At 39.6% G+C, this 15865-nt stretch overlaps 1 protein-coding gene across 6 annotated transcripts in view; it reads right to left on the bottom strand.

Moving 5' to 3' along the window:
- Positions 1-15865, bottom strand: part of Ripor2 (RHO family interacting cell polarization regulator 2) — a 219050-nt gene that overhangs the window by 94426 nt on the left and 108759 nt on the right. Inside the window, exon 1 of one of the 6 annotated variants that reach the window (XM_074082766.1) lies at positions 12053-12240. The exons of 2 other annotated variants lie outside the window; for them this stretch is intronic. In XM_074082766.1, coding sequence (XP_073938867.1) covers positions 12053-12236 — 184 coding nt within the window. In that variant the 5' untranslated portion in view covers positions 12237-12240. Of the gene's footprint in view, positions 1-12052; positions 12241-15865 lie in introns of those variants that run through there. 3 more of the 6 variants (XM_074082767.1, XM_074082761.1, XM_074082763.1) reach the window with 3 other exon arrangements.

Genomic DNA, 15865 nt, shown 5'->3' with positions numbered 1-15865 from the left:
GTAAAAAGGAAGGAATAGAGGAAGGAAGGAAGGAAGGAAGGAAGGAAGGAAGAAGAATGCCCCAACACAGAGCTATTCTGCAAAGGACTGAGTTACAGGAGGAAGAACAATTTTTCCTAAGATTAGAATAAAGAGAAGTGATTGAAGAAATAGCTGTGGGATTTGAGTTGAAAGTGGATATGTTGCCCACCGGTTATTGACTATTAAATGGATGTGTGACTGAGGGAGACTGTTACATCCCCTTGGCGAAGGGAAAAAGAGGAGGGAGTTCAGCAACGGAACTGATGCCTTGCTTGCCTTCGATTAGGAGGGATAGACCCCAAACCTCTGTATGTCTCCTCCAGCTGAGATTCTAAAAGGGTAAGAAGTGCAAGGACACATTTGAACTTGGTGAGCATGTGCCACATGCAGGAGAAGGAATGTGTGACTCTTTATGCATTTCCATCATTAGCATGATTATTGCAACGCTGATCCCAAGGACATCGAGCTCCCAGATTCAGATAGACACCGCAAGAAGCCTACCCAAGTTATTCCAGCCCTTCTCTTTCCAGTTTTCTTTTAATTTCCCTGTAGACTTTTGAGCAGCTTTTTACTGCATTGGGGAACTCCTGGTCTTACAGAACAGTCTGTATAGATTTTATAATGTAATCCCCATAAGCTAATGATAAATCTATGGATAATGAAATTTTCACTTGTGTTTATGTTGCTTTAGAGTCAACATTCCAAAAGGTATTGAAATGAGTGTGCACTATTAGAATGGGATTTCATGAACTCATTCACTGTTATGTTTGCTATAAACTTAACTGTTCATAACAGACCCCCTGATTCCCCACCACAACAATGCCCCTCCTCAGACCTAGCCTGCTCTTCCAGCAGTCTTCTTCATCTCAGGAAAGAGCAATGTTATCTTTCCAGATGCATAGGCCAAACTTCCTTGTCTACTTCCACCCATACCTTCCAGGATTCCATCAGTATCAGGCCTGGTAGACCATGGGCTCTTGTCTGGATTATTTTTATGTGGAAATTTATTTCCTTCTTGTTAAGTTTACATAGTTCAAGAAAAACCGATTGCTCCACAGACTTTCAGGAATTGCCTAGTACTTTCTTGGTTTTTTTTTCTCTCGTGTATCCATTCTGAACTAAAAAATATGGATCTGTATTTATAATAATTGTGATAAAATACACATAAAATTTAACATCATATCCATTTTAAGTATCCAGTTCAGTATTGTAAAGTATATTATTGGTATTTTGCATCAAATTTCCAGAACTTTTATTTATTTATTTATTTTTCTGGTGGTGCTGGAGATCAAACCCACTTCCTGCCAAATTCTCTACCACTGAGCTACATTCCTAGCCCTACAGATTTCTTTCATTTTGCAAACCCCTGGCAACCATAACTGCAAATCCTTTGCCAACCCCTGGCAACCACTACTTACTTACTTGTCCTGATGAATTTGATGACTATGGGTATCATAGGTGGAATCATACAATGTGTATCTTTTTTGAGACTGACTTATCCTTAAAAGTCATGCATGTTTTAACATGTGTCAAGGTTTCATTCCCTTTTAAGGCTGAATAATACTCCACTGTATGTATATACTAGATTTTGTATATCCATTCTTCCTCAATGAATATTGAAGAAGAAGGCTTCTGGTGCCTTCTGGCCATTGTGAATAATGCTGTTAGAATACAATGTATAAATATCTTTTCAAGACTCTGCTTTCACTTCTTTTGGGTATAGATCCAGAAGTTGATGGATATACGGTAGCTCTACTTTAAATTTTTGAGGAACTTCTATACCGCTTTTACCACTTTACATTCCCATCAACAGTGCATAAGAGTTTCCTAACGCTTTTTGATAGCAAGATTTTCCTCCCCCTAGAGCAAGTCAGAACTGTTCGAAGATGCCTAATAGAACTAAACATTCCTGCTTCTTCTAATGCTTAGCAACCAGGAGTTCAGTGGCCCCCGCTAAATATGTATGGGTGTGTGTGGCAGCTCTTTTCGCTTTCTCCTGTCGCATCTGTTTAGAAAAGGCTTCCTTGTTGTCAAATTAACATGCTGCCTGAGCAGACACACGCTAGTCTGCCTTATAGATGTGGGGCAGTGGGCAAGAGCCAGCACTGCTCTGGGATGATCAAAACTCTGCTAATACTATTTAATCTCCTGATGTAAAGATAATGTATTTCCAATTTGTGGTTCCTTTGGGAAATGCTCTCTGAGGCTGGCACCATCCCTCCTTGGCAAACTAGGGGATTTGAGTGTGTGAGAAAGCCAAAGGAGACAGCCTCGAGTTATGTTTGTCTATCAGTTTTTCATTAATAGTAGATCCAAGGATTTCAGCTCTCAGAGACATATGAAACCACAGAGCCATTTGATTCTGTGCAGCCAGAGTCAGAGGGGGAGAGGAGTCCCTTGAAATGATGCAGAGCTATACTTGGGAGGGACACTGGACATCTCTTATGGCTGTCTTGTTTCACTTAATTTGCTGTTGGGATGGGAGAACAGATCTTTGGTCCTTCTGTCTTTCTTCCCTTGCATGATATTCTCTTCTCTCCCTCCACCAGCCAAGGCATTCTGTCTTCAGCCACTTACTTTTTATCACCCTTCCAAGTACATCACAGAGCAATGCAATATGGTGACATACATTCTCTTTAAAAGAGTTATCAAAACAACCACTTATCCCCTACAATGAGATTTAATAATGTCTCCAATCAGACATGAAAAGGAGGCCACAAGAAGAGATGGTTACAAAGCTCTGAATGACCTTAAGAAGCAAAATGGCTTGGAAGTTGATGAGCAAGAACAGAGGTCAGCAGGGCTTTTCTCTAAAGAGCCAGATAGTAAATATTTTATGTCTTATGGGCTAAGAGGAAAATGAGAAAATTATGTACCTACTCATAATGATAAAGAAAACAAAATTTCACATAGTTTTATTGACAAACTATGGTAATAATTGAGACCTTTCTTTTCTTTTCTTTTCTTTTGATAATGACCTACTAAGGATAATAATAGAATTCTTCTTTGGGCTAACATTTCGCTTAACTGGGGTTCAAGGTTAGTGAAGCCTATCATGTCAATTGCAAATGTTCATTTGAAAAACCATTCCTATCTTGCAGGTTGAACAAATGATTGAGGGTATGGTTCAAGTGGTAAAGCACTGCCTACCAAGCACAAGGCCCTGCGTTCAAACCCCAATACCAAGCTGGGTGCTGATGGCTCATGCCTGTAATCCTAGCTACTCAGGAGGCAGAGATCAAGAGGATCGCAGTTCGAAGCCAGCTCCGGGCAATTAATTCTGTGAGACCCTACCTCGAAAATACCTAATATAAAAAAGGGCTGGTGGAGTGGCTCAAGGTGTAGCCCCTGAGTTCAAGCCCCAGTACTGCAAAAAACAAAAAACAACAAAAAAACCCCCCAAAACCCCAATACCATACACACACACAATCACACAAACAGAAAAAAAAGCAACAGAAGTAAAAACAAATACAAAGTGTCTCCAGAGGGAACATCATAGAGTCATTTAAAGTCTTAATTACTGTCCTAAAATGGGTGGTAACTTTAAATTAGAAATATTTTAACAAATACAGAAAGTTCAGCCTTTCTCAGATTACCTTTTAAAAACAATCCTGTGACGTGGTTATCGGGGAGGCTGTAACTGTGATGTGTTTACCACAAGTAAATATTTACTCAGGAAATGGTCCACTGTTAGAGATATGATTCTTCACCTCCAGCATTTCCAGGGGTTCCTCTCCACAATAAAACTGCCCATAGTGGTATTGCTCTTTGATACCCCAAATATTTTCAGAGGGAGAGAAAATTGACAAAAGCAATAGAAGATAGAAAAGAAATCAAGAACTTACTCTGTGCCAAGCAATGGGGTTATTCTGAGCCCTGTTTAGGCTACATGGCAGATTGGATAGTAGCCAGGCCTGCTGCGTACGAGCCTGAGATATCTCAATATTCGAAGGAAAACATTTGAAGTGAGCAGTCGCAATAGCTCTGCTCTAATCAGCTTGAGTCTTTGATTAAGCCAGCTCTTCCTGGTTTATGATAAAGGACAGAAGTAGGAAAGGGGAATTTTATAGACTTGGGAGGGTGGGACAGTTGAGAAATAACAGATGGGGGTGGTAACTGCCTTGTAGGTAGTAAACTTTAATAATTTTCACTTGTCTCATGTATCATGTCCTTTAATCTCAGCAAGTTTTTTTTGAAGGGACAAACACCATCATCACTGACGTCATCATCATCGCTACCAACACCATTACAACCACCACCACCACCCTCATCATTACTATAATCATTCATCCTCACGTGGAAGAAGGAATTGAGGCTTCTGAAGGATTAGGCAATTTGTTGAAGTCAAAGAACAAAAAGTTGAACTAGGCCTTTTGAGTTCAAATATTTTGTTCATCCTACCACATATTCAACCTTCCTTCAGTTTGGAAGTCTGCATAATAAATATCAAAGATTTAAGCACAGTGATTTTAGACTTTCTGCATGCCTGCATGCAGACTACTGAATATAGCAATGTGGCTGGAATACTTGCCTGACCCTCCTCTGGAGCTATTTTCAAAGTAAGCACCTGATGCAAGCTCAGGTTGTGGAGTACAGATTATTCAAAATACCAATGTTTTCTTTAAAAAGTCTTCTATCATGCTTTATATTAAGATTTTAAATTTTGATTTATTTTTCAGCTTTTAGAGACTAAAGGAGACTATAAGAAGTTGAAGAATTCCCTACCCCCAAACATATCCTTGGTGCCCCTCAGCATATAAACCAGAAGTTGAAGGAGACTAGTTTATTTTTCCTAATAATTTAGTTAGGTAAGTTATCTAAAGGAATTGAAGAGAACCTTCCATTTCCTTGTATACCATTCTATGTTATAAATAGAAAGAAAAAAATCACACAATTACACAATGTATAGTAATCTAGCATATTTTGATATTGTGTTCTAAAGTATATCTGTCCCTTTCAAAATTAAAGAGAAAGAGGAGAGAGAGAGAGGAAGGAAAGAAGGAATGAAGGAAAGAAGATTAAATTATATACAAAAGCAATAAATCCTACCATAGAAAATGTTTTCATATTTATTCCCTCTCAGAGCCTTCCGAAGACCACTTTGTAGAGTATAAAAACAAGTTGAACAGTTCATCCATCTGACTCCACTTGTGATCTGTAAGCAAGTTATTTTCTTCCCATTTTTTAGGTTTACTTCTAACTATGAATAAACTGTTGAGAACAAATTGAAGAGGGAGAAGAGTCTTTTTCTGTTGCAGCTTGAGTTATAAAGTACAAATATTGAAATGTTCAACTTCCAATAATCCAAAGACAGAGGAAGAAAAATGTGTTATGAAAAGTGGCACCATAACCTTATCTCCTTCCAAAAGGGAGAGACTTGCTATTTCTTCATTTTACTTTATTTTGAAAGAATTATTTTCTAGGGCTAAACATAATACTGCAGAAGATGAACTATATCCAGGATTTTTCTCTGTTTACTAGATTCTTTATTAATGAGAATCTTTACAGATCCTGATACAAGCATTTTCATTCTCCTTCAGTTGGGAAAGGAATATTACCCTTCCCCGAAAATGTGAACTCTCTTAAGGTCCAAGAGATCTTGCTTATTTTCTCCATAAGCATCGTCTTTCTGAAAGAAAGCTGAATCATGAAAAAGTTTAAGATACAGAAAGTCCCCATAAGAAAGAAAGAGGATAATATAATTATCATTAATTTGCCTTCTGAAGCAAAATTGGACATTATCACAGCCTTCTGATTTGATCTTGGCATAAGTCAGTCTTTATCTTAGAAAAATCTAAAAATGTTTGAGTAGATTGTTTTCTTTTCATGAAGGAATACTCTAGATGACTGATGAACTATTTTCTGTCTGCACAGCCAAAGTGATGTGACTTTTCAGCTCACATGACCTGATTTGTCTATCAAGAAGACTCAAACAGTTCAGGTTCTCAATACACCCCTCTTTCTTTCTGGGATGTGTGGATGCTGTAGAATAGTGATTCTCATAGTTAGCCAAGCCAATTCGCACCTCAGACTTCCCAAAAACCAGCACTGGTACAGCTTGGAGAATACTAAATGTGGAGGAAGTACATGTATGTTTATTATCCTACCATCACCTGCGTTTCCGGTTTCATGTTCTTGTCTTCATGTTTGCTTGCTATTACAATTCACTGGTTTTTCTTCTCCTTCTCCTCATCCTCTTCCTCATCCTCTTCCTCTTTCATCTTTAACTTCCCTGTTTTCTTCTGGTACTTGAAACAGTTATTTTAAATTGGCTCAACTAATACCTTTCCTTCTTTAACATCTCTTCTTAAATCAACTTAATTTTAAACATCTTAGTTAAACATCACAGCTTTTGGCAAACCAAAAATAAATGAGAAGTTGAACAAGTCAATCTTTGCTAAGCACAATAAAACACATGAGGCATTGTTAACCAGATAAATCACATCTCTTTAATAAACGTGTTGGCTTCAGTAAGTTAAGTGGCTTCTATCAAGGAGCAAGGAAGGGCATTACTCCCAATTTATTTCAATGTTTTACTCATAACCATTACACTTTTTGTCCTTTTTAAAATTGTGGCACATACACTGGGTAAGCATATACTTTTTAGTTTTCAAGTCAAGTCCTATAGAAGTCACATTCAAGTGTATTTTCTACTGTTAATAAAAAGTTAAGATTGCTGGATGTTCACAGATATACTAAAATGAACATTTAAAATGGTTTACTTATAATAGCAGGTCCCTTTTTGGCACTGGCCTGACCTAAATAGGTTACTCTGAGGTCACTGTAGGCCATAAATCAGAGGGGTGGAACAGTGGCTAAGACAGCCTGCATAGCTTTAGTGCAATGTACTATTTTAGTTTGTGTCACTGAAATGACACCATCTCTTTGGCACCAGCCAAAGAAAGCTTCCTAGACATCTATGGGAAGAGAATGTTGTGCAATAATCCAAGGCAGAGGTCACAGAGGCATGAATTACTGTGGGGAGGTCTGTGTCTGCTCCAGACTCTGTGACAATGTAGAGAAATGACTTCCAACCAAAGTGTTTATCCAGGAATCCAGGGCTGGAGCCTGATCCAAGCAATCTTGGCAAATAGTGAAAGCAAAGAGTAATCAATTCTATTCAACCCACGAAAGTAGGGCAGCATCTTCCTGCCCCTTTTCCAATCCCATTTCTTGGGTCCTCTTGAGAGCCCAGATATATTTTGAGAAAGATTCAACGTAGTAAATGACAATGATTGTATTCATTTATATGATATAAAACATGGCATAATCAAATAAAAACTCCAACACTGTCTACCCAAGGCTCATGTGGTTTTAAATTCTATTTCTCTTGTCTTTTTTCATGAAGGGTAAAACATAACCAGTCTGAAATTTCAGGATTTATTGCTTTTGTATATAATTTAATCTCTCTTCTATCTTCTTTCCTTCCTTCCTTCCTTCCTTCCTTCCTTCCTTCCTTCCTTCCTTCCCTTCTTTCCTTCCTTCCTCTCTCCCTCCCTCCTCTTTCTCTCTTTAATTTTGAAAGGGGAAGATGTACTCTAGAACACAATATCAAAATATGCTAGATTACTACACATTGTATAATTGTTTATCTATTAAAAAATAACCTATCTTGGTTTTATAAACAGTCTACATAGAAGATAAAATGTAGGCACATATCCTGACTACATTTGTGTGTGTGTGTGTGGGTACTGGGGTTTGAACTTAGGGTTTTGTGCTTACTAAGCAGACACTCTACCACTTGAGCCACACCCTAGCCCACAATTTTTTTTTGATATGTGTTTTACAATCCTTCAAGTTCCCTTGAAAGAGAAAGCATGCTGACTCACTTGTTTAGAGAAAGATGAGAAATTTGGTTCAAAAATGAGTGGCATTTCCCCCATCTGTTGGTCTTTTAAAGAGCTGCCAGTAGCCAGTGGCTGAATGGACTTCCTTTCAGCAGTTCATCTCTATCTGGGAGATTGAAACAACTTTCCCAGACTCTGTCATTCAGGATAGGAGAAGTGTTGCATTGTCCTGGCTCTGGAGCCATTCAAAGTCATGGCAATAGTTTTGCAGAATCATGTGGTCTTTAAGCAAGATCTTAAAAGGCATGTGAGTGTCCAGGAAATAAAGAACCTGAGAAATACTTTGCATATATATGTGAACTTGTGGTGTTTTATTATTCTAATCATCGTACTCAACAATAGACTACTGAACAGTGCTGAAAATGGAAGCAGTAAGGGCTCCTGTTTCTCAGGAAAGATGCAATTACAGCTTTGACTTGTGCTAAGGAGTAATTTTGGCTGCTAAAATACTGAGTGACCACCACCTCAAGTACTAATTCCTCCCACACAGGACTTTTGCTGTGTTCCCAAAAGGTGGCTTAGGCCTCTGCTGCGCCTGGCCCTTCTTTTTCGTTTTTTTCAATCACAGTCGTCACATCACCACTGTCACTATCATTGCATAGTTGTTAGTGTTACATTACCATGATTACCCATCCAGCCATTTCCACTAACGCTCACCAGAGTGGCTGTCAAGACTGCACAATGACAAAACAGACGAAAGCTCTTTAATTTGATAAGTTTGAAGCAACAATGGGAAAATAGCCTCTAATTCTAATTACTGTTTTTTCAATACCTTGATAATCAAATCAATCACTTTCCCAAGAAGGATCACATTTACCTGATAGCAAATACTTTCTAAAAGACATTATGATATTGTTGATGTTTAGAAAGTAAACTTAAGGCTGTGTGTGTGTGTGTATGTGTGACAGAGAGAGAGAGAGAGAGAGAATAAATACTGTGTGGATGACACTCTCTCTCTCTCTCCGCCCCTCCCTAGGCTACCCTGCTGTAGAACAAGAGCAAAGTTGCACACTCATGTGCTTACTTCTGTGAACCTTAACATTTTCTTTAACCACAGAAAACAGTAGCTGAAACAAACAGGATCTCAGAAGGCAGTTAAAAATACATCAACAGCAGGACTCAATTTTTTCTTTCCAGATCTTTATGTGGTCCCTATATCTAAATGCATTTGTAGATATTTTTGGCTAAATGAACCTAAATTCTAAATGTGCCTTGCTCTAGGGGAAAGTTGCCCTTATAGGAAGGTTCTTGGCCTCTTCCTTTCTTTATGTTGGAAGAAACTTGTTTGAAAAACTTTCTGCTTCTTGGGTATGTTAACTGAGCTGAAGGCAGAGATGAAGCCTGCTCTAGGTTTCATGCAGGAAGATTAAGTAGAATTCTGAGGTTTTAAAAAAGAGATTTCAGAGAATGTATAATCATCCCTCTTGTTTTAGCTGAAGAATGATAAAGAGAGAGGGTAGATGACTTGTCCAAGTTTCCACAGTGGGGGCAGGCTACCTTCCAGGCTCATAACACCTCATCTAGTTCTGCTTCAACCATGTTAAACTTCTGAAATGTTACTTATAAACTGATTTTTAGCAAATAAATACTATTTTGAATCTACTAGGTTAATCAGATATGTGAAAAACTGAATTTCCTTTAGATATCACTAAATGGCTGGGTGTGATGGCACATGCCTATAATCTCAGCACTTGGGAGGCAGAGACAAGAGGATACCAAATTTGGGACCTGCTTGGACTACATCACAAAGGTCCACCAGCCTGGACTACATAGCAAGGCCCTGTCTCCAAAAAACAAACTCACAAAAATCACTACTCTATAATAAACTAAGTTTTGGAAATACACTAGGAATTAGTATTGACTATAAGAGGGCCTACATTTCAGGCCCTATTCTAGACATATTCCCTATAATAGCATTTGTATCTCTATGAGATCTGTTCCCCACTGTGTGAGTAAACCATAGCACAGAGGGATTAAGTAATCTGTCCAAGGTCACAGAGTGAATTAATTGGGAAAGGCCAGGCAGCACAACTCTAAACTGAGGCACTTGACTATTACCTCACACAGAGTTTGCTTAAAATGAGACATGAGCTGGACCAGCATTCACATAAGTTAGCAAGTAGGAGCCATGACTCTGAAAACTGAATAACCGTACACCAGGGGCTGGGAACATAGCTTACAGGTAGAGTGCTTGCCTACCATGCATAAGGCTCTAAATTCAATCCTTGGCATCACACACACGCACACATACACACAATGAAACACCTCTGGTACACCTCTGTAATTCCATCTTCTTGGGAGGCAGAGGTAGGGATAATGCAGTTCAAGGCTATCCTGAGCAAAAGCAGGAAGCCCTACCTAAAAAACAAACCAAAAGCAAAAGGATGGGGGAGGGCCATGGTTCAAGAGGTGGAGTGCTTGCCTATGGAACACAAGACCCTGAGTTTGTCCCTAGTACTGCAACAAACAAAAAACTCCATTTAAAAAATGATATAGTGGATGCTGGTCTTGAAAGGATTCTCTCTCTAGTCCCTAGGGAATAAGTTAAATGAGATGATCAGTTTAGAGTAAAGTACCTCCCACTGATGAGCAGCGCAAATATGAGTCTGCTATGCAGATGATCTGTACAGCACAATAGATACTACTGTCCCATTTCACCATTTAGGAAAAGGAAGGTGTACAGGTAGTATGAAGCAGAACCAGAATTTGATCAGAATCCAATTTGATCTGACTTCTAATCTGATTCTACGCTATGGTTGTTGCGGTTCAAATAATCACCTTGATAATCCTGAGTGCTTAGGAGAGAGATCCTATAGGTTCCTCAAGCCCTGCTTGTGGAGATCTTATTTACCTACCACTCAGGATGGGGCCCCACATAATTCAGAGTGCTGTGCATCAGTCTGTAGGTGGCACTCTTTATCACCATAGCTAGATGAAAAAGAGAAAACTCCTTCTGAGGAAAGAAAATGTGGGCTGGGCATTTTGGAATGCCATTCTGGAGGGAAGAATGGATGAATAATTATCAGATTGTCTAATCCAGGTTTATCTTCCTAGTTTTGAACATTTATTAAATGGTAAAGTAAGTGAGTATTTACGTAAGCATAAATAACCAGAGAAAATATCTTCAAGCACAAGCACAAACCAAAGAGCAGACTCTAAGATTGAACTTTAAAGTAATGGTGGCTCCCAATGCCTCTCATCCAAGGAAAGCAACAGATTGAGAATTTGGTCACCAGCAACCAAGTTCAAGTAGATATTTTTAAAACTGAAGTAAATTGTGATAAAACCCCAAACTATTATTTTAAATATTTCTGTGGCAAGAATAAAATAGTGGAAAGATAAATACTAACATAAGTGGTGTGTATATCATAGATGACTAGATTCCAAGGAATTTAAGAATCCCTATAAGTAGCATGATACTCTAAATTTTCTTCAATGAATTTGTATTACTTTGATTATCTTACATATACAACAAAACCTCTTACTAATGCTCCTTTAAAACTATTACTTGATAGGCTTTAAAAAAAATCTTAAACATAGTTTCTTATGAAAAATAACCAAATTCATGAGGACTCCAAGTCCAGATTCCCACTTATTTAGGCAGTTCCAAACTCTAGAAAAGCCCTTGCCTAAGGCCCATTTCATAGGCAGCATTAGAACAAGACATCTATAGATTGCTAGAATAGCTATTTAAAATAGTAAGCTTTGCAGTCACTTTCCACTGAATAGTCAACTCATGGAAGAGCTGTGAAATGAGAGTGGAGAAATGAAAAAGTAATGCCAGATGCATCTTGGCATACCAGGCTTCCTAAGAGAACCACTCATGGTCCATTTGTCCAACTCCTACTGTAGTGGCTTTGTTGTGTGCAAAGCACTGTGGCAGGCTTCCTTTCAGGTGTCAGACAACAGAGAGCACAGAAGAGGGACAAGGCTAAAGGTTTAGTCCTAAACTTTATGCAGTCTTTTTAAGAATAAGTATTTGGAAGAACCACTCAAGTCCTTATCCCTGCCCTGGCTTTGTATTCCCTTGGTGCCTAAATTGCTATTCTCAGTTACTATCTCATTCAAAATGCTTTGCTGTCATCATTTCAAAACACTCAAGTCCTTTTCCCTAGCCAGACAAGTTTCCCATAGTGTCAAATCAAAGCAGACCAGAATAGCTCCTGCCAGAAAGATGTGTTTACCTTCACCAAAAATATCATCCTCTTCATCCACCAGAAGATCCTCTGCATCAAGAAACTGCATCTTGGGGAGAGCAGTGAGCTCGAGGCAGCACCCAACTCTAGAAGACCCAGCAGCCACAGTGGCTCTGAACGATTTCCTTTCCCCTTGGGTTGCCCAAACCCTCGAGGAGGGCAGCTTCCGCATCTACTCTGAAGAAACAGTTTCATTCATATGAATAAGCTTCTGGAGCCTTTTGAAGAGTGAATTCCAGGTGAGGTAATTCTCACCACTGAGAAGAAAGAACTTTTTGGAAGGCACCTGCAGATCCGGTTGGATCTGAATGCAGATATCACTCAAAGTCTGAGTGCAATGAACTCTATTTCAAAGTGCCAACTTTCATATTTTCTTAGAGAGGAAGGTGGGCTCTTACCTTTCTTGCTTATGAATTTGAACACAATGGGTAGTGTTGAAAGAGAAGGGTTCACATTTCTCATATCTTGGTTTTGCTTCAATGACAATTTATCTGAAAGTAAAGCAAGCTACTGTGCTAAACCAAAGCAGGCATTTGAAGGACAGGAGCTTTTATTTCACTCAGTAATAGTTGCATTTTTCTTTTCTTTTTTTGCAAGCCTCTTGCATTTGAGGATTGGAAACTTTACAACAATGCTTAAAACAAATTTCACACTGATCTAGGCTCTCCTTGGTTCCATTAAATCTATAGTCAATGAACAGATAATAACACCCATTTCCCAATATTTACTCAGCCTGATACTTCACACTTTATCATCAAAAGAGGAAAGAAGAAAATGTAACTGAAAAAGCAGTTCCTCCCAAAGGGAGGAGCTGCCCTTCAGTCTCACGTGAGTACCAGTGGTTTGCATCACCCTATCAAGCCACCCAAAATATGTTACATTCTGTGTACTGTGCAAACACAAATTTCCCTGAGTGATATTGCAATTTCACCTGGGGGTTTCCCAGAGCTCTCAGGGGGTCAAGAGGCTCGGAAAATGCAAATGGAGATGATGGTGAGAGGCTGTTGTTGACCCAAGGTGTTTATTTCTGAAGTTTTATTTAATGCATGATTTTGAAGACTCCCTGTCTCCTCTTCCTACAACTGCTTTCTTTTTGTGCTATTTTCTTCCCAGAGGAGAGTGTGCACAATGGGGCTGGAGAAGTCCAGCAGTGAGAGGATTATTGCAGAGGATGAGTATCAGTGACTAATGGCTAACTGCCCAGAGAGGGTTCATTCCTGAACTGGTGTCTCTGGGAGTTCCCACAGATAGGGTATAGCCTGGGTCCTGCTGGGGTCACAGTCACTCTCAACCAGGGCTGGAATCTTTAGAAGAGAGCTTGGAAATGTGGCAAGTACTTGGTGTTGCACAGTGACTGGAGGTTGTTACTGATGTCTAATGTCTTGCTGCCTAGGGGCCAGGAGCAGCAAGTTTCCTGCAATGCGTGGAACAGTAGCTCAGAAGGAACTAACTGTCCAGCTCCAAATGCCAATAGTGGCCCCCTTGAGAAATGCTGATAGCCAGAAAGCTGGAGATGTTTCTTTCTCTAAATTTCCTTTATATCCCTCCTTCCTTACTATCTACTACCCCTACCCTGATTCCCACTCAAATGATGTTTCAGTCAAGTGTTACACCTAATTCCATATGTTACATTAATTAAAATAGGCCCAAATATAAGGAACATGGATGTGGATGAGAGCTCCATCTTGCATGGTTGGAATAAGAGGATGGGTGTTGATTCTTATCATCCAATACATTTCTCAGCCATTGTCCTATGTCCTTTAATTATCCTAACCTCATGAGATGGATACATCATCCCATTTTACAGGTGAATCAATGAAGGCTCTGAAATTTTGATTAGCTCTCCTAAGAGCACACAGCAAGTGAGTGGCATATTTGACAACTCCAGAGCTCACTCCAAAGGATCTGGGTCACAATGACATCCCAGTGACTCTAAAGAACCTCTCTATCCCTTCCTACTTCAGAACTACCAGGTTACCATGTGAACCCTGGGAGCCCCAGCCATCCATTTCAACTGGTTAATATAACCTCTCTAGGCTTATTTCCCTACCTCTCAGTGGCTGAAAATGTGTGTCTCCCCCACTCTGCCAGTTCATATATTGAAGTTCTCACCCTCAAGATATCAGAGTATCATCTTATTTGGGAATAGGGTCATTGCACATGTAACTAATGAAGATGAGTCCGTGCCATTCTAGAGTAGGGTGAGTCCTAAACCCAATAACTCATTTTTCTGGTAAAATGGGAAGATTTAAAGAAAGTCATACATACACATAGGGAGAATACCACGTGAAGATGAAAAAGATCTGCAAGCCAATGAATGCCAAAGATTGCCAGTACCATCCTAAGTTAGGGAAGAGGTCTGGGACAGGTTCTCTCAAAAGGAATGAACCTGTCCACAACTCAGTCTTGAATTTCCAACTTTTAAACACACACACACATGCACACATGCACACACACACATGCACACACACACACACATTTGCCACAATTAGGCAATGAATGAGGGTTGAACGAGGGCCTCCCACAAGCCATGCCTCTAGCTCTTTTTGTGTTGGTGGTTTTTGAGATAAAGTCTTGCTTTATTCCTGGGCTAGCCTGGGCTACAATTTTCCTGTTTGTGCTTACCTGTGTAGCTAACTACGATAACAGATGTGGACCACTGTGCCCAGCCATTTGCTGAGATGTGGTCTCATGAAATTTTTGCCCTAGCCTGGCCTTGATCCCTGATCCTCCTGATCTCTGCCTTCTGAGTTGCTAGGATTATAGACTTGAGCCACTACAGCCAGCTGAAAAAATACATTATTTAAATCTTTAAACTTACAAAAATATTTATCCTCCATATATAAAGAATAGCTAATCAGGCCCAATGTGTAACCTCAGCAGCTCAGGCCTGTAATCTCAGCTACTCAGGATACAGAGATTAGAATTGTAGCATGAGGCCAGCCTGGACAAACAATTAGAGAGATTCCCCATCTCAATAAATAAGCTACATGGAAATCCATATGTAGAAGGATCATGGTCTAGGAAGCTCTAGGCAAAAATAAGAGACTCTCTCTAAAAACAACCTAAATGCAAAAAAGAGCTGGAGGCATGGATCAAGTGGCAGAACACTTGTCTAGCAAGAACAAGGCCCTGAGTTCAAACCCTAGTACCACCAAAAGGAAACAAAAGAATAGTTAACACATACACAGTACAGATACAGTACCAAATGCCTTGATTCACTTAAATCTCATTCTTACCCTATGATATAGGTATAATTATTACCTGTATTTTAGTTTAAGGCCCAAGAGGTGAAATGACCCAAACATGGTCAAGAATCTGGTCAGTAGGGGAGGAGCTGAGATTTGACCCAGGCCTCAGGGTCCACACTGTTAAATACCACGGTATGCTGGCCCTCACATATGTGAAGAATAAAGGAGCACGGAGCTGTTTGCAGCCCCACCTCCCAAATGCAAGCACTTTGAGCCTTTGCTCACATGGCTCCTCTGCCTAGAAACTTCCCCTTCTCCCATCTGTTCCACCAATTTAGGACATGTCTATTCATCTGTGGAGCTTGGTTTAAAAGCTGTCTCCTCCGTGAAGTCTTTTCTGATACCCCCAAGTAGAAATTCCTGCTTCCTTCCCTTGAATCATTTATTTGTTTATGTATTTACTTTTTTCTTGCTCTTTATTCCTCAAGAGCAGGGCTTATTTCTTCTTAAATCCAGTTCTGTAGCACAGTTGCAGGCAGACAGTCGCTGACCACAGGATTAGATCATAACTATATGAATGGCGGAAAGCTCCAGGGTAAGTTGAATATGA

The sequence above is a fragment of the Castor canadensis genome, chromosome 8, assembly GCF_047511655.1.
Source record: "Castor canadensis chromosome 8, mCasCan1.hap1v2, whole genome shotgun sequence".
Classification (NCBI taxonomy): Eukaryota; Metazoa; Chordata; class Mammalia; order Rodentia; family Castoridae; genus Castor; species Castor canadensis.
The sequence above is the reverse complement of the archived record's forward strand: the minus strand, read 5'-3'. Positions and strand labels throughout refer to the sequence as shown.